The 24,474-nt window shown below is 42.8% G+C and overlaps 2 protein-coding genes across 5 annotated transcripts in view; one reads left to right on the forward strand and one right to left on the reverse strand.

The window, feature by feature from the left end:
• LOC145960038 (netrin receptor UNC5C) overlaps positions 1 to 3,433 on the forward strand; it is a 31,165-nt gene extending 27,732 nt beyond the window's left edge. For all 3 annotated transcript variants that reach the window (XM_083079306.1, XM_083079308.1, XM_083079307.1), the window contains 2 exons: positions 517 to 1,471; positions 1,900 to 3,433. In XM_083079306.1, the coding sequence (XP_082935432.1) occupies positions 517 to 1,471; positions 1,900 to 2,071 (1,127 nt within the window). In that variant the 3' untranslated portion in view covers positions 2,072 to 3,433. The remainder of the gene's footprint in view (positions 1 to 516; positions 1,472 to 1,899) is intronic.
• Positions 1 to 24,474, reverse strand: part of LOC145960037 (netrin receptor UNC5B) — a 248,613-nt gene that overhangs the window by 153,380 nt on the left and 70,759 nt on the right. The gene's annotated exons all lie outside the window — the stretch shown is intronic.

Below are 24,474 nucleotides of genomic sequence, written 5' to 3' on the forward strand. Positions count from 1 at the left end.
GAGTGCAAATTATTCATGGCACTGCGCGCTTTACGCGCCGAGAAGCAGATGCCGAGCTTTACGATCGCAGCTGCAAACTTTCCGAATGTATATATTCGAAATGTTCGCGATAACGCGATGTTATTTTTATATCAATGCCGTTTCGCACGTGCTTCGGATTATATACCCAGAGTTTGAGATTCAATGTAGGCCACCACTATATCGATTCTTTTGTGTTACGAACAACGAGAATAAAATTCTCGGAAAAGAAAAGATTTAACAAACTCTGATAAATTCGTTTTGTACCCGTTATTAAAAGATATGTGCGTGTTAAATTACGTTAAATCATGTTTATTAGATAAATACAATTAATCAAGCGCGAAAGTTCAATGTAGCGGAAATTGTAACGCCGCGATAACGATAACGTACAATAACGGCATTAAGCTCGATAATGCATGATATTACACTCATGTTCATTTTTTTCGCCACCGTATCGCATACCCGGTTCGAATCTCGATTCCGTTTTTTTCCCTGTAGATGGGATAACCCAGTTATCGGCCGTGGTGACCTGCGGCCCGTCGTCGGCGACCTTCAACAAACCTGTGATTCTTCAATTCGAGCATTGCGCCGTGTTGCATCCGGCAACCTGGGAATTAAGCATCTGGGCTTGCGACGGTGTTAACATCGACGACGTTTCGTCGTCAATAGTATCGAAAGATCACCAGTCAATTACATGGAGCAGAGTGTTAACTCTAGGCAACGAGACTATCAATACACCGTTGTTCACGCAGTTAGATCGCTCGGAGGCTTTCATTGTGACCGAGCAGCTTCGCGGTTACGTTTTAGCCGGTCAGAGTTGCGAAAGTTCGATCGCCACAAAGCGATTGCGATTAGCGCTCTTCGCTAGCCAGGCCGGTCAGTGTTGTGTCAGAGTTTACGCTGTGGAGGATACGAAGGCGGCCATGAAAGCCATCGTCGATCGGGAGTCACAGATCAGAGGCTATTTGTTGGACAAGCCGCGCACGTTGCTGTTCCAAGACAACGGGGAATCGCTCTGCGTCAGCCTCGAAGAAGTCGGCAACGAGTGGCAAAGCAAGTCGCCCACGGAACGCCAGGAAGTCTCGTTCCGGGATGTTTGGAACTGTCAGGAGAACGCCAAGCACGTGACCTTCGGCCTGGATACGGCTTTTGACCCGACCATCACGAGGAGCTACAAGCTGCAAGTCTCGCAAGGAAACTCTGAGAGACAAGTCTTCAGAATCGTTTACGACGGAGCAAAACAGTTGATCTCCTCGGGTAGCGTCACGAGACCACTCAGGGAAGTCACCGTGGTTAGCAGCGGACACGCTAACAACGCCACGACAGACCCTACCACGCTACGACCTTTTCGGTTTACGAGATCCTTGAGGAAGCAGCTCTGCCAATGTTTAGACCCGCCGAACGCTCTGGGTAATGATTGGAGAATGCTGGCGCAAAGGCTTCAAGTCGACAGGTTAGTGGCTTCGGCTTTTCTCGTTTTGCTTATTATTTATGCTTAATCTTCTTTAGATACGCTAGTGTGTTTATGCAGAGTGTATAAAATACATTCGTTAGCGCGAAGAGATCTATGCACTTCAATGCAGATAAAACAACACGCGATAGCAAATATTTGCTTCAATAATAAAGTCGGAGAATTTCTCTAAGATGATTAATATAATTGATAAAGCCTATCGAATCTTTTTACATTTTGCATAATTAATTTAAAAAATTAAGATGTCGATAATGTTTAACCGCAATAAAGTTTTATCATGGGGTTTCTAGTCGTTCATTTCGTTGTAACATAAACTTGCTTCAAACGCGTGTTCTATTTCGCTGGCAATATATCCGCTTGTACCACTTTCCTCGGTAATCACGCAGCCGGTGTCTTCGTTCGTGTAACAGGTACATCAATTACTTCGCGACTAAGGCCAGCCCGACCGAGCATATTCTCGATTTGTGGGAGGCGAGGCACCGGGAACCGACAGCGGTGACGGATCTGCTGAACCATCTTAGAATAATGGGCAGAACCGACGCCGCCACGATTCTGGAGGCGCAGCTCGGCCCGTGGCTCTGAATAAACAGAAAACCGGATCTCGAGAAGCGTTTCCAGCGGTGAGTGAAAGTCGAGACCATTGTACGCCCACCCAGAACGGGCAACCAGTGTATTGATGGGTGATCAAACGGCGACCGATGAACTCGAAATCGATCAGTGAACACAGTGAGCCGGATTGCCTAGGAATGAATACGCGAGAGGAAGGAGTGAGAAGCAAGGAGGCAGGAGAACTAGGTTCTTCGAAACGGACTCATCGAAACACTGCCTTAATTGTGCGCGACAAATGCGTCAGTACTTTGTATATAATCGTGAGATAGTGGCAAGTCCTTTGGAATTTCCTCTTGAGAGGGGATCCCACGGACAAGTTGAGGACCGAGAAATATTTGTATCCGTGAGTTCAAGAGCGATATAATACGCGTAAAAGAAAATCGTATACAGGGTGTATCCGAAATGATGCGCTAAACTTTAGGAGCGTATTCTATAGGTCAAAATAAGACTTTTTTTTCTTATGACATGGGTCCGCAAATGAACCCCTCTCCGAGCTAAAATTCGAAAATGTGTGAAATTGACCAAACACCCGCAACGCAAATTTATTTATCTCTCAAGAGAGGGTGATAGGTAAAAACCTTTTTTCAAAACCTTTTTTTTTTTCTTTCTTGAAATACAGCCAATTTTTAATTTTTTCCCCAAACTTTAGGAGCCTCTAGCTGAACGAGGTTCATTTGTGGACCCATGTTCATAGGAAAAAAAGTCTTATTTTGACCTCTAGAATACGCTCCTAAAGTTTAGTGCATCATTTCAGATACACCCTGTATAATTGTGACGAAATAATTAGGGACTGTGCATTTAGACGGACATACATGTACATACATACACTAAAAACACGCGCGCAGATGAATATATCCATTTTAGATGGATGTTTCTATATAAATACATGTTATATATAGATATATATATATACAGGACACCAAGTAAAGTTCGAGCGGATCGACAATATCCGCGACACCTCGACGCGATGACGCAATTATTATCGATTTGTTAACACGCATGCACGCGAGCACGAGCGAGTGGTTATTATTTTTCTGAAAATCGTGCCAAAATTACTTCGGTTTCGTACGCGTACACTTCCGTTTATTGTTGCATTAGAATTTCGTGAATATGCCGTATGTCCCTTTTATGCGTGTCGACAATACAGAGATCGCGGTGAACACGAGAGGATGTGATGCGCGTCGCTTTAAATGCGTTGCGCACAGAGTCCGAGCAACGCGATCGCATAAAACGAGCTAATTATAACAGACATGATTTAAATCAACGATTTATTTGAGAGATTGTATATTTGTTACTTTCGACGAATAAAATATTCTTGTATACCTCAGAGTCAAACTCATTTGTTTTCATTAATACTCGCATCCCGTACTCATACATATTCTTCCTGTCAAGTAAAAGATTCTACCAATCAAGTTTATTAATTCGTGCAATTTTGCTCCTCGTACTTGCAGTAATATATAATACATTCTCAAAATGCCTCTGAAAGTATTTCTCATTTCTTGACAAATTTAAGCAAAATTATATCTACCTTATATTCGCCTCAAATTTGCTTAAATAACGAAAAAAAAAATAGATCAGAGATTGCGATATAATCCATAAAATCCACACGGCACTTTTTGACGTGAAATCTCATATCAAAACTGCCCGTGCTGTAAAGAACGTTGTACCGTAATAACTCTGCAAACGTACTTTATCGGCATACTGTCAATAATTTTTTGCCAGCGAAGAAACATTCTTCTCTCGGGGTTGGTATTAAAGGCGCACCTTCGCGCGCGCACGAGCAAGGGCTGTATATTACTTCAATTTCAGCTTGTCTCCGGACGTTCGACAGGGACAAGATATTCTATCTTCCACCTCCTCGATCTCGGCTGTGGCAGCTTTCCTCGATTTTCTCTCGTCAAAAATAGGTACGTACTTTTTATAAAAGTTGAAGAAGGTGGAAATAGGTGACAATGGACGTCGCGAGAACGTTGCAATTTTGAAGTGTCGATACCAGTCACGCGTGTATTCCCTCTTCTTTTTCTCTCGCGCTTTCTTGCTCGAACCGAGTTTTTCTAAACTTTTCGCGATTATTTATACAATAATGTCAATATAATTTGCCAACCATATGCCACATTTCGTTAGAGATAGTATTTTTTAATTTCTAGGGCAGTATTGTCTATTGGACGTTTTGAAAACGATCGACTTCTTTCAATTAACGGAAAACGAATCACGTATAAAATCACTGGCAACATAAAGTTAGCGTTTGAAACGAGATATTTTGTTGATTAAATAAAAATTAATTTTGCTAACGTACACATGTCTATTTCAATTGTTTTGCGAGAGCATGCACAATTTAAATAGATTGAAACAAAAACGTTACAATAAATTCAACGATCGGACAGAATCGCTCGATTATCGAAACGAGTGACGTTTCCATCGTATTTGTATGTGTTAGTACGGTAAATTAAACTTTATCTGATTCAATAAATGCTTTATCTCTGCTGAATTGTGGGAAACTTTCGTCGCTCCACTGGCGACGCGCTGTGCCGGAAATTAAACGGGTAAGGCGGCACTCTCGGCGATATGGGATGGGAATGTAGAGAAGCAAGAGGAAAGTATTTAAACTTCCTTTTAATCGCGGCAAAAATGATAAACATTGGAATTAACTTAGTTTACCGCACAGTTTTTACAAAAATGTCAACTGCATTCCACATAAACTGTATTTAACTTGCCTAATAAAATTTCTTTATCGTGATATATTTTTTGATAAAATAAAAATATGTGTATGTTGCAGTATAATATTAACCAAGGTTATTTTTTAACATATAAAACTGTAATTTTTCATTCGATAAATACATACTCTGCAAACAAGTTAATCGTTTCATTTTTTTCAACTCTAAAAAATATTTTTCCTCGCTTTTTTACATCGTTACGCTTTTTTACATCGTTACGTTTTACAAGCGATAATTTATTACGAATGCCGGAAATAAATAAACTCTCTTGCGCTTTCTCTCTCTCTCTCATTTCCCAAAATATTGATTAGGACAACTCAAGAGATGCAAGTTTCCCAGAATTCAATGAACTTTTTACGAAATATGAAACATATTCAAACTAAAAAAATGATCGATGATTCAGGTGCATATTTATTCGAAAATTAAAAAGTGCTCGGCACTAAAGAAGCGCGGTGCACAATTCCGCTTTTCTTTTTCCCTCTTTCTTTGAAACGCTCCCCGTGAGATCGTTGCGTAAACGTAACGGAATGCACACAAGTGTTTTTCAAGTGCTCCAGCATGTTGCCGATCAGACAGACTAAGCGCTATAAAAATAGCTCGAGAGAGCAAAGTTACTTCCTCTCACGATGAATGAATTCCTTGGACAGATTTTGTTATTCGTTAATAATCGATTACATATCGATATGTATCATCATATATGTATGTTGAATTCAATGAACAATTCTGTGTTCGCATTCCTTGTAACCATACGTTATAATAATAATTTTTAAAATTTTCAACTACCTTTATTAAGATAATTTGATTATATTTTATTTAGATATATAATATACTATCAATAATAAAACTTAAACAATTTTCTTTCTTCACGAGAGATTCAACACACATTGACCGAAGCATTGTATAGATCTCTGGCCTATTACGGGATGGCGTGATATATCGAACCGAGTATCGCATATCGCTCGCCATTTGAAAGACAGTCAATGACGCATCGGCATGTCGAATCCTCATTGAGAATGCATATGTGAAAATAAGCGCTCCGATTCGTTCCTGTCGTGGTGAAGCGCTGGGCGGACAGAGTCTCTCGTCTTTTTTCGCCTCGTCGTTCGCCTCGCGTGGGTATACTCGGTATACACGAGCGGTCTAGAACGGCCGGCGTTAGAGGCAGGCGTGGAGGCAGATAGGGCGTAAATTATAATAAAGCCGCACGCAGATCTCACGGCTCTCTCGAGCATCTCTCTCCTCGACTCGAAGCGCGCCGAGATGTTACATCGACATTAATGACTTATTGGCATGTTGAATCATCATTAAGAGTGCTCGAAAGCGCGCGCTCCGATTCTTTTCTTTCGACACAGACTTCAACGGGTTCCGTTTCCTTTTTTTCCCTCTCCCGCTCTTCTTTTTCCTTCGTCCACCAAACACGCCAGCCACCTCGCGTGCGCGGATGCTCGTCCTTTCGTGACAGAAAGTGCAAGTAATAACACGCGTTGCAGCAGGCACGGTCATTATTTTCTACCGTTTGATCGCACGCGTGTGCGCCACGCGTGTTCCGGTCACGGCATGCGCGAAAGGTTCGGTATCGACGTGCAAATGACACGTTGGACGGAATCGCCGCACTTGCTCGTGTATCCACCCGATCGAAGGATATCGTGTTGCAAGAATTTAAATTTATACCGAAGGCGACGCGAACACGAAACGCGCCTATCGCGATAATTTTCAACGATTTTCATCTGTTTAACGCGAGAACCAATATTTCTAGATTTTTTTACAATTTTTTTTAAGCGGAGAATTTTTTTGCTATATTTCCTATCGATGGTTTATTATTCACGCGAATTTTAACGACACGTTACCCTCGCAGGAATTTACGCTCGCATTCGTCAAGGATAGTGTTACAACACATTACATCTAGACTTTGCGTAGACGCGCTCAAGATGCATCTTGCAGGAAGAAATACTCGAGATTGTTGTGTAAACATGTCTGATAAAATCATCATTATATTCGTATTTTATGGATTGGCATTTCAGTGACCGGAGATAAGCAATGATTTCAACACGAGATGATAGATTCGAGTGACTTATACTAGAGATTAGAGATTGAATTTTTTTCGATAACGATTGTATGAAAACAAATTGTACTGACCGATATTTTTTAACAACAAAAATATAACGCCTAATAATGTCTAATTACAAGAAGGAAAAATCTATCTTACGTACTAACATTGATAACTTTAATCAACATTATTATGTCTCTCGAGAGATATTTATGAGAATTATGCAAAAATATGCACACATAAAGCGTAAAGGAGGTAATATGATAAACATACGTTTACGTAAGTGCGTAACACGCGCGAGAATTTCGCAAAGTAGGCGTCGAAAGCCACTTATCGCTGATTTACGACGCTGCTGCCGTCATTGGATCGCGCGGAAAAAGGCCGCGAATATCTTCCGCGATCTTCACCTCTCGACACACGACGTTTCGCGAAACGCCACGTCTGCGAAATCTTGCAAATCCCCGAGAGACATGTGTAAATACGAGACGAAGATTACGGTGCTCTCCTCGCGCGTGAAAGATACGTTTCAACGAGCCTGGATGCATAATACATGCATCGAATCTCGTACCTATAACTCCGTACAATGTCAACGGCACGAAGACGTATTTATTGCAGACTCCATTGGAAAAATGCCTTGACTGAGAGCTCGTGCATAACGCACAGCATTATTACATCGGATATTTCGTCCTGAAATCGATTTCGGCTACGACAACCGGAGCAGAGAGAACCATCCTCATTCTTTCCGACTTGCTCCAGGGAAACTCACCTATTTCACGATACATACCTCCGGTCTCGGACGTTTCTCCAATTTTCTTCGCTCATCGTCCCGTATATTATCCGCGATGCTTGTTGCTGAGATAGTCGCAACAACCAACATTCGGATAAACAACGTCTTTGCTCTGTTTTCAAGACCCGACACGGTCCATTCCAGCGCTGTTTTTACGTCGACATCGAGTTTCGTTGTTTCGTCGAGGCAAGTTAAAATACTGGTAGAAATGGCAGAGTCAGAGATCGCGTGTAGTTTCCCCAAGATACATTTGTTTCCACCTTGTTTTTCAGAATGATTCAATGTCGAAGGATACGTCGATTGTGTGATGTAGGTCAGATTATCCGACAAGTTGGTAAAAATCTTGGATTCCACAAATTTCTTTCGTGTGTTTTACAAAAACTCATGAAAGTAATAAATATATCTGAGATAAAAATTAAATTTCTTCATTCCTTTCTTCCTTCTTGCTTTGAAAGTTTTCATTACGTTTCATAAAATACATTATCGGATTTCTATATTTAGCGATCGGCACTTTAATATCCTCGCACACGAGAGAAAATGACCAAACCATCGCAATTGTATCGCCGACGTACATATGTATCCACCCCTGCTAACCATTGTCGATCTGGTTCCGAAGACAACAGATATAAACGGGACGGATACTCGTTCGTAAACCCACGCGATTTTAGTGACTCACTTCGAGATATGCGAGAGGCGCTACGTTCTGTATGTCACTTACAAATGGTCTCGCGACAGAGAGCCGCATAATGTACGAAAGACAGGCGGAGGTTTTATCGTGCCCTCAGCGCGATAAGATCGCGGAGACAGGCCGGCTCTCTCGATTCCTCCTTTGCAGATATGTCGCGCGTCCAATTAAACACTTTCCCTAACTCGAGATAATTACTGTAATTTATGTGCGCGTATAAGCTGTCGCTCTCTAACGATTATTCCCCCTCTTTTTCTCTTTTAATCATGATGCGACTTCCTTCGAAACAGATGTTTTTAATGCCAACGCAAGCGCAGCTGTTGATACGTGTATTTTTCAAAATGTTTTTTGACGCTTTCATAACGATACTCTGTTGATGCAGCCAGATTACGCTACACATACCGTAAATTTTATGCAATCGTGCTCTCTCTTTTTACGTTACATGGTAATAGCTTTACATACCACGTCATAGTGTCGCGTTGCACATACACTTTGTCGCGCTATCAAGATCCATTTCACAACAAGCTTTTCTCCCTCTTTCAGTTCCAGCATTCGTGTGTCCCCTTTCCCTCTCCACTCTTCTCAACACAGATATGTATACCTCGGCAACCCTTCCCAGTAATATTTCACTCACCCTTAACGTTGAATCGAGTTAATGTTTTTAAAATTCCTACCATGACCCATGGCTATACGTCTCGTCACAGACTAATTCTCACCCCTCCCTCGTCAAGCTCCTCGAAATCGTTTACGTTTACATGAGGGAACCACCATGTATACAATGAAGCGTGCAACCTCTAGGATGAACGTCTCCGAAAAGCGCATCCTTCACGCTCATACATGCAACGAGTTATTATTAAAAAAGAGAGACCCTAAAGAAAAGAGCAAATTCGCGCAAATCCTAGTGTTCGAGGATAACTCGTCGGTGCTGAACCCCGAAGGACGAAGGGGCCGCATTGTGCCTTCAACTTTGCTCTCTCTGCTATACAATAAAATCCTCTTTGCACGGCGCGTCATTGTTTAACAGCTGATTGACGTTGATCGAGGGGCACGCGTATCGGCGCGTCCTTCTCCCCCTCTTGGCAAAGTGTCACCACATGGAAGACTCACACGCGTTCGCGCGCGCGAATATAAACGGGAATGGAACGGAAATCGAAACGCACACGTGCGATTCCCTGACTTGCGGGATATCTTTGACGTCCGGCGTTGTCAGTATCGAGCATTGTGCGACGGGAGATGCGGGGAACTCAGTGACGCGTGACACGTCCCTGGAGAGCCGAGGGTGCTGCTAAATAGAACGCCCATTAGTAACGAATACCGCGAGGAATCCCCTTGTGCACCACGAATGCGTAATGCGGCAACGCGGTCGCTGGGAAGGGGGTTGAGAAGCGAAGGTACCCTCACGGGGGGGGGAGGGGCCCTTCCGGGAACGATACGCGGTCGTGATAATTTTCTGTTACCCGCTCGCACCGCCGAGGGTGCGGATTTTCGGCGCCGTCGAAAGCGAGCGAGACCAATCACGCGGCGCGCGTAATGGCTGCTTAGCTTTAATCATCTTTGCGTGTTTCCGTGTAACAGCGACTTGCGCGTTTATCTAGGGGAATTGCTTACGCGCGCGCATGTTGTTACAAGAACTGTTTGAACAACGAAGCAACTTGAATCACGGCTATTAGGATTACGACGCCAGATGTTAATTTGCGGATCAAATTGATGCTAACGGGAAGAGAAAGATATTACTCGACTTGCATTCGAGTCGCGATAATTTAGACGTGTACAAAAACCGCGTGTGCATTTTATATAAAATGATGTAAAGAAAATCCCGCAACAATTTTTGCACATTTTTCACTCTCTTCGAATTATATTTTGCGCGAACTCGTCAAAACCTCGGTTTTTTAATCGTAATATTATTATAAAGGATTTATGAATGTGTACGAAATTTATGTCGAATGCTCGAAAATGATGGATAACGCAATGCGAAAAATTTTAACGATTATTGTTTAAGCCAAATAATTATTCAATCAATCGTGTAAGCAGGCTTTTTCGCAAGTCCAGAGGATGGCGAACCGTGAGTTTGCGGACTGATTAAATATGTATGCGATCATAATTTGGAATGTATTTTACACAATGTTATACAATCACTACTGATAATTATAAACTGCAATAAACAACGCAGTCATACGATTTAAATGCTTTTGTTTATCGAATCGTTTGCAATGGGGACATTATGAAATTACCAACTACAGGAGTGACAGCATTTGCATATATATGTATTTATACGATAGATTAGTTAATTGCATAGCCGGGTGTAATTAAAAGCGTTATTACCTGACCTTACATTAAAACCTAAATTAATATCGTTGTTTTTTTATCACAAAGTGATATCTCTTTCGTAAATCAGGATCATATAATAATATTCCGAGCGACATAATAATGTCCGCGTATTTTATCGCCGCGTTGGCGCAAAATTCATGCGCTACCGTGTTACCATGTAATTAACGCGTTTCAACATCCTTTGTACCTATCAATTTGAGCCTTACTTTCTGTATGATTAAAGCGGTCGCTGACAAGTGAAATCTTTCGCATCGACGAGAAAGTAGGCACTTCTTAGCGCGGAAACACCCGCTCGTTTAATAATGTGGAAATCGTTACCCGCCAATTGAGATATCAATCTCGACAATCATTTAATTGCACGATATCGATGTAAGACCTATGTCCGATCGCGATAAAACGCGATTAATCCAATCGCGGCTTGCGAAACGTTGACGTCAACCGGCACTTACGGCTTTTCACGGATTAACATTAAATTCTACCTCTTTTCCCAGCGTGTTTGCCAGCGACGGTGCATACGAGTTTTGTAAACAGATGTAATAGACGAGCGAAACAGAGTAGAGTAGATTTCTCACGCGGGATCTCGCGCTAACGAGTTCCGAACGTTTGAAAATTTTCCTTCACCTCCTACTTTGCAAAGCGGTTACAAGTTCGAAAGCGTAACGAACAAATAGAGAGAACGATTTTGTCCTTGGTCCAAGTGAAAAGTTGGTGAAAAGGCACGTGAAAACCGGACGGTCGTGTTAAACCCACCTGAAATTGGCAGCTCTGCTCTGCGCGGAGGGTGCTAATTTCGGAGGGTCGGCTCCGCGGCCCTGTAATTAATGGGGTTTGTCATCCGAGTAAAAAAGTCCCGTGGGTGCAGCCACATCGGCGCGACGCGATCGTTGATTGGTATCGGTAATTGGCCTGATTGTCTCGTGGCCCAATTAATTTAATTACCTTCAATTAAGGGACACTCTCTTCCGCCGGGCTCCTTTGCCGCAACCTACGCTCTTTTTCTCGCTCAAACGCGCCAACTATTTTTTTCCCGCCGAAAATCTAATAACCTCCGAGGTTCGATTTCGATGCGAGATCCTCGGATGCGGGTTCCACGTCGAAACGGGGAAAACCGAGCCCGGGTTGTGATATTAATAGAAATTCTACCTCATTACGCGCTCGGATCAGCCTTCCGTGCCATTCGTTGCCGGTTCATCGCGTGTTATATATCTACATACGTGTGGTGTATATATCCGTACGTTTACTATGTAAAACACATTTACAGAATTGGAGAGATAGTTCAATAAAGTTTGTATCTAGTTTATACGATATTACATGGTCTGGTCTGGAAAGTCTTCATTTATAATTCCAGCAAAATATATAGACTGTTGCAAATAAATGGTAAAGCATTTTAGCGTTATTAGACGAATTTTAGATTTAATTTCGAGACTTGGTATTATATCAAAAATAAACATATTTTCCCAAATTGTGTTTGCTTGCTGAAAGATATAATTTTTAAATATCAGACTAATTGTACTTTTAATTTTTTTAATTTCTTCAGGAAATTTTCTCGATAATAACAATTGCATATGTAATAATAATTTCTCAATAATACATTTTTTATTATGAAAAAAATTAATAAATAAAAAACGTAAAAAAATTCGGATATCTAAGATATTTTTCCGTAAGTAAAATGGAAAATATTTCAGGAAATGGTCGAAATGAGAGCAAATATTAAGGAAACGGTTAATGAAGACCAACGAATGAGCCCGGGCAATATATTTACGCGAGACATAGATGCTAAAGTAGCGGCGGAGTCGGCGAGAAACCGCGCGGGAGAATTATAAGTTTACGTCGCAGTCCGTTTTGTCATTCTTGAGCGCCTAGTTTATGTAAATTACGGGGTCGGCACGCTCTCTCTCTCTTGCGCGCAAAGCCCCCTTAAAATACTACGACGACGATATTGCCGAGCGCGCGCGCGGGGGCAACCCGTAGTAATGCCATGCAAATCTCAGCTAGTTTCGAAAGTTCGTTATAACAAGCTGCCAGAATTTCGCGAGAGGAACAAGAGGAAAAAAAAGAAAAGGGGAGAACGATGCGCGACTAAGCGGCGGAACGAAAAATTACGCGCTAACTCGCGACAGTGCTTCGCGTTATTTCTGTACGAGCGGCGGCCACAAAATGGGAGAAAAAGAAGAATCGTCGACTGCTAGACGATCCTTTGTGCATGAAAACTGGCCGGAAAATGAGCTTCCTGCGGATCCCTTTAATTAAGACTCGGAGCGAAAGAACAAAAGCGCGCCGTACGCTTTCATCATTAAACGGAGTTTCTAATCTCGGACGGTCTCCCGATTTCGGCTCGTATAGTTTCTACTTTTCCAAATATCTTCGATGCGAGGGCTACGCGATATTTCCGAGCGCGAATAGAGATGCGGCGGATACACACAATAAACACAATTTAACGAGCAAACCCGGCGTAAGGACGATGTCAAACAGCTCGAGACTACGAGCGTTGAATCAAGTCGACGCGCATATACGCGAGACAAATATTTCCAAAGACCAGGCCGCAATCAATGCGAAATACCAGCGACACACACACGACACGCACGGATCTGGAATTCCGAAATAGGCGACGATCTCTCGATCGGCTCGAGGGCAGGCACGCGTCGCGCGGGCTGCGCAGCAATTTCCGGTTCGGTATTTTCGGATCGATTCGCAACCCCTTTCCTCGCTCTCGCCGCGCACTGCGTTCAACGCGAGTGCGGGTATTCCGTTCGTTCTCTCCCTTCGCTCGCCTCGTCCAGTCACCCTCGTTCGCTCGGGCACCCCTCGCATCCAATTTTACTGCTCGTGCTCGAGCGTGACAGAGACACGCGCACGCGAGAGGAACGGACGCGGAGCGAAGCGGGGGAGAGGGAGGCCGACTTCCAAATGGATATTAATAGTTCTGCTTCAAGCACCCCGCGATCGTCGCTGATTACGCCGTTACAGCTGTTATCCTTGATTAAAGCTGGGTGCCGGTGGGTGCTTAGACAAGCGGCGGCGACAACGCGAGAACGCGGAGAGGAAGAACGGGAAAGAGAGGCGGAGGGACGGAAGGACCGGGAGCGAAACGAAGAGAGCCCGGACCCATTTATATAAATTCAACCGCGGTAGCGCCACGACAAACGGCCCCGGTGGGCCCAGTAAACAAAGCTGCCCCGACGCTGCTCCGGAAACCGGTTTAGAGCGCATCTGTAGCGTCCGCGTAGATACGCTCGTGTGATATTTTGCGAGATGCATCCCGCGAGATTTGCCGTGTAAAATGCTGAGTCTCGATGGTTAAACCGGTAAACGATAGCAGCGGAAAAGTACGCGACGCAAGAGCGCGGATGTGACATTGCGATCCAGAAGAAGGCTTTCCTCCTCTTCTTGCTCGCGGTGTAGGCGAAGAACCGGCGTAATTAACCGGTAACAAGACCAATAAAAGTATCGTTAATCTTTGCGAGGCGCTCCGCGCGACAATTGCGACAGGAAGCGATAAACCCCTCCGGCAATTCCGCGTGGCGAGGTAGCGCGACGTCGCGTCGCTTCTACGGGAACTCGCTCGAGACTCGCCCGAGAGAGAATGCGGGAGATATTCGGGTCATCGGACGTTACGAAGAATTGAGCGATATAATGCGGGGCAGGCAACGCGCGTGCTCCGCGTAATGGATCATTGATCAAATTAATGATCGCCCGCAAGAAACGTCGACCGGTTCGTTAAAACGGAATATGAAAGTTTCATCATCGAACGGTACATCCAAGATATCGATACTGCATACTGATATTGTTCCAGATATTATAAAGTTCGAAATAGAGAGTAAAATATTCTTCTGCCTTCGATATGCATTTTTTATGCAGAATACACATACATATATAACGTTTTTCCAACAAAGTTAATTTTCTCGGGAAGGAAAAATGTTATAAATTTTATAATTCCAGTTATTAATATTCGCTTAAAAATGTCCCGCGGCATCTCGATATTTTCAAGACGGCAAGAATTATTACGTGTCCCTCCGTAATTATAATGCACAGAGTCCATCTCGTCTGCGAAATTATAAATTTCATGTTTACACAGCGAATGCATACGTGCTACATCCTGTGATGCTCAATCGGGCATTAGATTAACAGACACGCATCGTGAGTAGTAAGAAATCGTCTCGACCTCCTTGCGAGAGCATATTTGCGCGTGGATTACAAGCGAAATCATGAACGAGGAAAGTCATGTTGCGAAAGCAAACACGCGTTTCTGTTATTCCATCAACTGCGAAACGACGTACGCGATATGCCACATGTAAAAGCAAGCTCGTCCGATATTTTATTGATTCTCGGCGAACTCATAGCCGAAAAAGAAACATCGTGTTATTTTTTCGACCAATATTTATGATTGATGTATCATAATTGTCATTATGATATAAATGATAAAAAAGAATATGTCTTTCTCTTTCTCTCAAATGCGGAAAATTAAAATATCCTAATTAAGTCTGATTACGTAACGGATCATAAATCTAGACACGATAAGGCTATTAATCCGACTACAAAAATCGTCAATATAAATAATAATCTCTGCTGCACCGTCATAAATTCCCAAACAACTCTATAAAATATTTTGCTTTTAATTACTGCAAACTAACAACGCAACCTATATTTAACGAGATCGCGTAGCCATGGCAAGTACGTCGATCGGCCGATTTTACGCCGACATGAAATACGACTTAATCGTGTGCACCGGCGTAAGGTTAACGACGATGGAAGGCGTAACAAGCCGCGGCGTATTAAAGCGAACAAAGATATTCAATTTCTCGAGAGATACACGGTATCTCTGTACCTCGTTGAGAATCGATCGATCTCGCCGGGATCGGGTAGGGCCCACTGAATCTCCTGCTTTTCTGGCGCAGCGTGTTCCACGTGTCGTCGCGATACCGATCTAACATTGTGCGCCCTCATCGAGAGGATTTCGTGTACGGCACTGTCCAACAGAGGCCTACGGCCTTCGTTATTCGCCGGCACGATTACGCGTAGGAGTTGCGCGGACCCTGTTAAAATCAACGGGGGCCCCGGCGTAGTTAAAATACCGATGTTAATCGCCCGGAGGCCTCGTTAGCGGCCTTTACCTCGCGGCCTCACCTTCCTTCTCCTCCTTCCTTACCTCCTCCACCTCGTCATTCTCGCGCGTTTTCAATCCGGAACACCAGGCGTCACGAGGTATGACTGTCGACTTGTATGCTCCGCGGGCGCAAATAGATCGCTCTATAAATAGCGGAGAATGCCTGTCCGAGAGCCGCGACTTGTTGCGGAGGCGTGGATTAATTAGTTATAAGAGGAAAATTACCATAAAGTCATCCTCGAGCGATTCGATTATTAACTCTTCTTTTTCCTCCGTGTATAATATCAAAGCAATTTTCATATCTTTTTGATTTAGATTTAAAAGACAGACGAAAGGGAAATAAAAACTTCTAGAAATTAAAATCTGAGCTGTAAAAATATTTATAATAATTAAATGATAAATATTGAAGAGTAAGCAAATTATTTACGTGTAAAATTATTCTTTGGTGTCATAATCATTCTTAAGTTATGATGAAAAAAAAGAGAGAAGCCACCTCTTCGACCGCTTTGTTAGCGAGGCGCGTCTCGCTTTGGCCAAATTAAATTTGTCCCCCAATTCGGTTGTTTCCGGTCTCTGGGACGGCTTCGAGTGCCAATTTAGCGGCATCTGGCCTCGGTCTGTTTTTCTTTAAGAGACTATCGAAGAGCCAGGTCTCGCGACGTCATTCCCGAAAACTTTTACTCTCCTTTTAACATCATACTTTGGTAAGGTAAACTTCTCTTTACGTTGATTAAAAGTCGCGCCTTTTCGAAATAGAAACGAAATTCACCGGACGAGATAATTCCGTTACGAAACGTTCAATTGAATATAAAAGAACGACGAAAGCGGAGGAATATAAAGCATATATTTCGAATTTCTATTGAAATATTTGCCTCTCGGCAGATTTCGTTATATTCCGACCTAATTTCAATAACCAGTTTATCCGCTTATCCCGCCGGGATTTCACCCTACACGCATCGTTCCTTCTTATCCCGCGACTCGATCTACCGAGAAATCCGCCGGTTCTCTCCGCCAAAACTGTATTATCAATCGTAATTCGTAGTCCCTCGCAAGAGCATCCTCAACGTTACAATGTTATAGGGGGAAAAATGCCGAAGCCCTTCGTTAACATTAAAGCGTCATCTCTTCCCTCCTGCATTTCTTCTTCTATCCGAAAGAAAAGAAGACTCGCCGAGGAGGCAGAGGGTAAGTAAGGGAAATTCGTTTACTCGTGTCGCGAAAGAGACGCGCATAAATCTCGACTTGCGCGAGCGGGGACACTGTCGTGAGTCATCCCCGTGGAACCCCCCATGAAACTTTCGACGCATCTCTCCCTTCAGCGTCATTGTGATCTTCGCTGCCATTAAACCGCGATTCCGAACGACTCTCGGTGGGTCAGCAAGAAAAGTCGGGCACACAACGAGAGAAAGAAGGCCACTTCTCACCCCCGCATCTTCCACTTCTCGACTCTTACGCAGCTAATGGCACGTGGTCCGCGTCTCTGACTACGCACGTGACGCATGTCATGGCTATATATTGTCTCGCTGGCTCTACGACTCGAAAAGGAGCGAGACGGAGTGTATGCGATCTAGATCGTAAAGACGCCCGTAAAGCGATCGTAAAGCGACCGTCGAGTATTGATCCTGGATATTTCGAAAGTGTGACGCGATGTACAAAAATTCAGCGCATAATCAAATAGCTCCCCAATTTTGCAGTAAAATTGCATAATTGAAAAGTGTACGAAAACGAAGAAGAGCAAAAACAGAAATTCGATTATTTTGAAGAGGTAGATTATCGTGAAAAACGCGCGGATATTTTGATCGTTTTAAAACTTTAATGCATATCTTAAAAATGTCAAACTATATATAAATCAACCATGTACTCGTTTTATTACAGGAAAATATCAAGCAGGACGATAAACGCTGTACGAATCGCTCGTTCGTCAAGCGCGTCGCAAATGTCACCAACTGTCGTAAAAATATCGTTTACGAAGTAACATTTTACCGGATAATCGTCTCGTGGCATCGCAATCATGCGAAGAAGGTTACTCGCGTAAGTTGCAGCGGACAGAATTACGAACGACAACTCGCGGGCCGATAATAGCGAAAGCCAACCTTATATCTTCCTTCGTTTTCCCTCTCTTTCTCTCTCCCTCTCTTCCTCTGTCTTCCGATATTCCTCGGGGCACGCATCTCGTTGCATTCTCCACTACGACCGCTGCGTTTACTATTGCGCCGGTGCCGTAAAGTAGGCTACCGAGCGTAAGCCTCAGCGCACGGGAGCTACGAGGCATTTGCATTATTGCAAATTTATGACTGCACAGACTACAACCCCTCGGATGCCCGACGCCAACCATCGCGGTCGCTCTCCGCCGCCTCAGAGATGTATTATGCATTATCTTTCCAGCATGTAGATCAACGTTAGTCGAACTTTTCGAAGACGCTCTCGCTTCTGCCACGTTCGCGATATCTGCGAATTGGAGAAGATCGCGTGGATTGATTTACATTCCGAAATTACTTAACGTGTCCTCAAATAATATGTATAGTTTATTAGTTTTCAGCAATTGATAAGACATCGATTAATCTTCCAAACATCTCTTCATCTCTCTTTTATCTCCAGATTTAAATTGTTAATCAAATAAATTATGATTAATTTGTTATTTGTGCGCTCTCTCTTTCTCTCTTTCTGACCTATTTTTGCTGCTTAAATTATAATCGATAATCCATTAATTCAGTTTTGTATATATGCAACGATAGCAGCTACACTCATCGTCATGTCACAACTTTACTTTATTATTCCATCACATCGAAAGCGCGATAAGCATCAAAAGACACGCGTAATGCTTCCCGTACGTGACAAGTTTCGATTGACTTCATAAAAGACATTCATGTGCTCAGCACTCGATAGCCTTATTAAAGAAGCTGTACCTTAACTAGTATATCGAGAACATTTCGAAATCATCGCGATGATTCGTCGAATCGAGATATCATATATTCAAAGATCCTAAGCTTTCACGATTGCTCATTACGATACTGTATTCACAATTTCTTATCTATAATTATCTGTCTTGTTCACTTATACACACGCATATCCGTACATGTATCCATCCAAAATATCTTTGCTTCCTAAGAGCCCACAAGAACCGATAGACGTCTTCATACTAACGTTATTGTTTCGCAAGTCGCGCGTATAACAAGAGATCTCCTAAAGCGGTTTATACATGTATAGATAACATCATAATATTCTTCGGTAGCGACCGAGATACAATTGAATAAGGTTTGTCGCGAAGTCTCAAAGTGCTCCCTGGCGTGTGCCTTCGTGTACGGGATTGCTTTCCGAGTAAGTTTCACATGGCGCTGAGATGGCCGTCGTGACGAGTTAAACCGCACGAGCTTATCCATCGGCGCGATGAAGGTGCCGAGGAAGTGGCGGCGCGTCACTATTCCGGCTATTCACGACCGGAGGCCTTTCTAAATCGGCGCAATAATTCATCGGATATGCGGTGAGCGCCGCAAGCCCCCGGCTTCTAGGAATGCCACTGACTAAACCCGGGGGCATCCCATATCCGCGAGGTCCTGGCAACTTGACAAGCCAATCCGCTCCACACGGTGCCAAGGCGCCGTGTTCCTATTTGTACCAAAACAAAACGTATGCACGTGCCGCGCGGACCCCTGCCTGCTAGAGAAGATATCTCGTGAAGATCGCGCAGCCTGCGCTAATCCTCGCCTCGACTTTACGCGCTATCTCCACACGTCGTTCGCGAAAACCATCGAGAGAACTCGCAGCGTAAAATGAAATGTATTATAGATGAATTGTTATAAATGAAATAATTGAAATAGATCGAATAATAACGAGTGGCATTTGTCAAATTAACGAAATCGACAAATTACTTATCGGTAAATTAATTATCTAAGCGATAAATGTCTCTTGCTGATGTAATTTTAATTATTGATGTATTTGTAACTATATATCTCTCTCTTTTATATAGATTTCTCTCTTGTATATAAACACGAAAATTTATAATTGCTTGATAAACAAGATTATCAACTTAATGAATGAATTTAATACTTTTAATTATTGATAAATTATTGGAATTGGTAATTGTTAATTCCGATAATCTGACAATGATCGGAGAAAGAAGAGTATTAGATATCGCTCGTTGAATGGAAAATCTTTTTCATAAAAACAAAAATAAATTTTCGCATCTGTCTCCAGAGAGAAAAATATGCAGCTATAAATATACCATTATAAGGTAATATGATTCTAATCATACAAAGCTTATACGATAGCTTTGTATATCTCCCTCTGTATTGTTCTTGATAATAGCGGTGAGTTGATTAATCCTACCGCGGGTGCTCTCTATCACGCAAGCGTCTTTAACTGGGGCTACTCCGACGAACTGTCCAATTAAGATTTCTCCGCAAAGCGCCCCCTCCCTCCCCTGCAATCTCTCCCCTGAATCTACAAAGGGAAGGGGAGATCTGCGCCCGCTGTGGAATCAGGAAATACCCCTCATCCGAGTAAATCTGTCGTCGAGGACGAGCGCTTATCGCCGCGGCATAAGAATCGTGCGACGACAGGAATCCGGTAAATATAGAACGCCTTATATACCCTCGTACGTCTCCTCTACGTCCGTTAAGCCAGATGTAACGTTTCACTTCCGTTTTCGCCGACACCTCCTCGCCTCATCTCTCTTCTCCGCTCCATTTTTTTTTACGCCCGATTTCCCCGGACGAGCCCAAGGGTACGGCACAGCTCGCCTCGGCCCTCCATGATGGATTTAATTGAGAAGGATCAGGGAAAAACGGTTCGCCACCAAGAGGAAAATTACGTGTATTTATAGTTAAGTATGTGCTTTCAAGGAAATCGTTAGCGAAAATGAGCCATTATTGTGAAATCGTAACCAACCGTTAATAAGATGACGCGACAACGTGATAATAAATCGTCGGATAACGTGGTAAGAAATTTAATTTAATTAACATCTAGATTGTAAATTTAATTCCGTGAAAAGAAATATAAAATTCGATAATATTATCTGTTGGTATTATATAACATGTATTGCTGAGAGAGATATTTTTATTTAACGACTCTCTCTTATTCATTCATAAAAAACAAAATAAATAAATTCTGGAACTTGTCACACTTACTCACGTTCTCCCCTGAGCAAATTCATATTCATACTGGAAAGTTTTAAGCGAACGCTTTTCCGGGCATGAGTTGGGCACCGTTTCAAAAAATCGTTGGCAACCGAGCGCGATCTTTCGAGACGAATGGCGTCGACCGCAAGCGCCAGTAACTGGAAACATTCGCGTCCGACTTCACGGACCGTGTCGAGGCTCATTAGGAAACGCATAATGATAAACCCGAATTTATACGATCGCGAAAACACGATCGTGCACTCGTGAACTTCTCCGAGAAGAGCGTTTCGGGCTCGGAATACCTCAATAAAGTCGGTATACATGTAGGTCATGGCGAGACGAGCGAGCGAGACGTTACATTTCCCTGATCTACGCGCTGGCAGCGATTCAACGATGGTGCACGTTGGCGGGGTCCTCTCCTTCGGACGATAGAATTAAATTTCGCCGGCTTCATTTGCGCCGACCGCATTGCCTCTACCCGTTTATTTGCTCGTGGACTTGGTTACATTCCAAGCGGTTCGACGCTAAGGACTTTTCCGATGACTCCGGCGCGACGACGAGCTCGGCGGCCCCGATACGATCGATATCTCTTTATCGTCCGTATTTGCATCCGCGACGGAGATCTCTTCCTTTTTCGCATCATAAGTAATCGCTCGGTGCTGCCGAGAGAAGTACTCCGAAAGCAATACGCCTGGCAATTAATCGGCTAGCCGAGCGTGTACGTATATACGATCGGAATACGATCGGAAGAGACGTCCGCTCGCCTACCGAGTCAATCTCTTAAGCATTTCGCGCCGAAGCGAGGCTATTCCGCGTTCCCTCCACGCGTCGGGTAACATAAATCAGACTAGAATAAAATAAAATAAAATAAAAGCAACCGCACGCTCTCTCGGAGGAGCCCTGCCTACCACTCGCCACCGCGATTTTCATCTGCACGGGTCTCGTTCGTACACGTATATCTGATTATAAGCCAAGTATACGTAAAATCTCTTCCAAAGGGATAGCATCAGCCATTGGCACGCTAACCGGATGAGTCGATCTACCCATAATAGGATCACTATCAGCGCAGAGCTCATGACTTTAGACACGTACAGCCCAGCGCGCACGGGCCCTATAAATATCGTTTCTCATCAGGAAACGCCAGATTTTTCATTCGACGATGATGCACGGCGTTGCTCTTTCTCTCTCTCTCTCTCTCTCTCGTCTCCAATCGCCCGACACGTAAATATAGACGTGTCTACACAGATATATCTCGCGACTCGTTACGACCCGTTGCACTCTCTCTCTCTCTCTTTTGTTTTTTTTACCTCTCTCATTCTCTTGCTTTCTCTCTCTTCAACTCTTCTAACGATTTCTATAAAAATATATCCCGCGATTCTTAACCGACATCCTTCAAGGACGAGTTCCTCGTTCGAATGCGTATTGATACAAGTTTACCTACGTACGAGTCCCATCATGTTCGTCGCCGGCAAAGGATCGAGACGGTGACCTGAACTGACGGAGATAAGGATACTTATAATGCGCACTATGCATTCCATATCCTGTCGTCAATGCCGTGTTTGCTTATTTTGTCATAAGAACCGGTCGTTTGTCACCGCAATGCCTATTTATATCAGCTCGCCACAACGTCTCTTCTTGGTGACAAATGTGTTGGGTTCATGCTACGATCCGCGTATTCCGAGTCGTTATATCACTCGCGCCTCAAGAGCAGCGTTTCGTCCTCGAGATTTAATTGTAAGACTTTATCGCGATATACAATGAACAAAACTCTGAGAACATTCCTGGTTGAATATTACTATGAAGACTAATAATCGCTTCATATCGCTTCTTTAGAAACTTATATCCGCGCGCGTGCAAAATAAGAAAATAATTATGTGTGAAAAAGGTGTAATCTAATGAAAACAGTAGGTCTCTATAGGCTGCCGGAAGACCAAAAAAAATTATTAAATTTTTATAACATTATTATAAAATAAAAATTAAAAAATAATTTTAAAAATTATTCTTTTATAGAGAATGTATAGATTAACATAATAATGCCTTCAAACATTTGCGTTTTTTAATAATATTATAAAATATCGCAGTCACGTATAAATTTTATATTTAACACGCCTCGAAAATGTGCACAATGTAGAAGTTCACGTCGACAGTTTAAACACATTTAGAGACTGCGCAAAAAGTTTAGGCCAAGTTTAAGAGCAAAGTTTCAGGTACGGAGAGAGAAACTTTTTAATGAAACATTATTTCGCATGATGTATTAACACACCGAATTAATTAATATTCCTGTTGCGCGATATTATTTCGGCGATCGTAATATTTTAAAAACGGACGCAAAAAACAAGAGAATTCGACATTATGTAGAAAATAACACCGCAAAATACTTTTTCGCACCTATAAGCGTTTGCATGTAATAGGAATTCTCACCCTACTCGCTAGCCCATAATTTAATTTTATTATTCCCTACCTCACGTGTCACAATCTACCTCACAACTTGCCGCAACTTGCCGCTAAACTTGGTTCATTCCTGTCCTACACGAGTTTGAGAACATTTTCCTTTAATCTTAACCCGGTACAAGACACCCACGCTTGGAAAGAAAGGGCAGCCGAAGTCGTGCGTGCGCGACGGCAGTTCGTAAGGGTCTCACTTTGCGAGTTTCTGGACGGTGTGTTTGCAACGCCTCACGAAGGTTGCCTTACGTACATTTGGAAGGCATTAACGCGTCACTCCGAAAATCCGACAGCGTCGACGAAATGCCGCTCATTAAAATTCCATCGGGAGTCCCCCGCCGCTCGACATCGCGCATCAGCTTTATGGGTTCCGCGTGTGTCATCCTGTCGCTCCTCGTCGCGTAATGACGTGACTCCTACGCTCGTACATCCGTCTAGAATAGAGTCGTGGACAAGACGGAGAGTTCAACTGCTCTGGCAACAAAGAAAGAAGCTATCTTCTTTTCCGGAGCAAGTCAGTGGACGCGAAAGAAGTCAACATTGTCTAAATAAAATTCACCTCGTTTAAGTCTGAAATGCCGCAACCTCCAAATAATTTGACACATGCGTCTTTTACATATATTTCTTCTGTTCATTAAAATATGTTTTCCCTTCATTAACTTAATTAATAGCGACATAAATATCAAAAGCTTTGTAAGAGAATATTGTTGTACATTATATATAATTTACCGTTATACAAGAAATTGCGTCTGTTAAAATGAGCTTCATATATTATCCCGTTAACGTATCTTTCAGGAATAATGTGATAAAATATCAAAAGCTAAAGTCGTGGTATAATTATTCATATTGATATTATTCAAAATTTTATTTCGGATAAATAAAATTGAATGAGGTTGCTGCCCATTTATTTTGCGTTAAATAAATTGTCGGCTAAAGCTAAATGTGATTCGTATTATCGCTCGTTACAATCCACGTCACTCAATACTGATTTTATTATTATTCGACGTTTTTGGCTTCACCTACCATATTTAGTTTGACAATTAATCAAGAGAACTTGTTAGTTATTCGAAAAACTACCCCAGAAAACGCAAGCTTCCATAAAAATACAATATTGTGTGGAAGCAATACTTTATAGCAGAATCCTTTAAA

Source organism: Camponotus vicinus, unplaced genomic scaffold (assembly GCF_025532165.1).
Source record: "Camponotus vicinus isolate PSW18456_S1 unplaced genomic scaffold, iyCamVici1.0 SCAF_10, whole genome shotgun sequence".
NCBI classification, from domain to species: Eukaryota; Metazoa; Arthropoda; class Insecta; order Hymenoptera; family Formicidae; genus Camponotus; species Camponotus vicinus.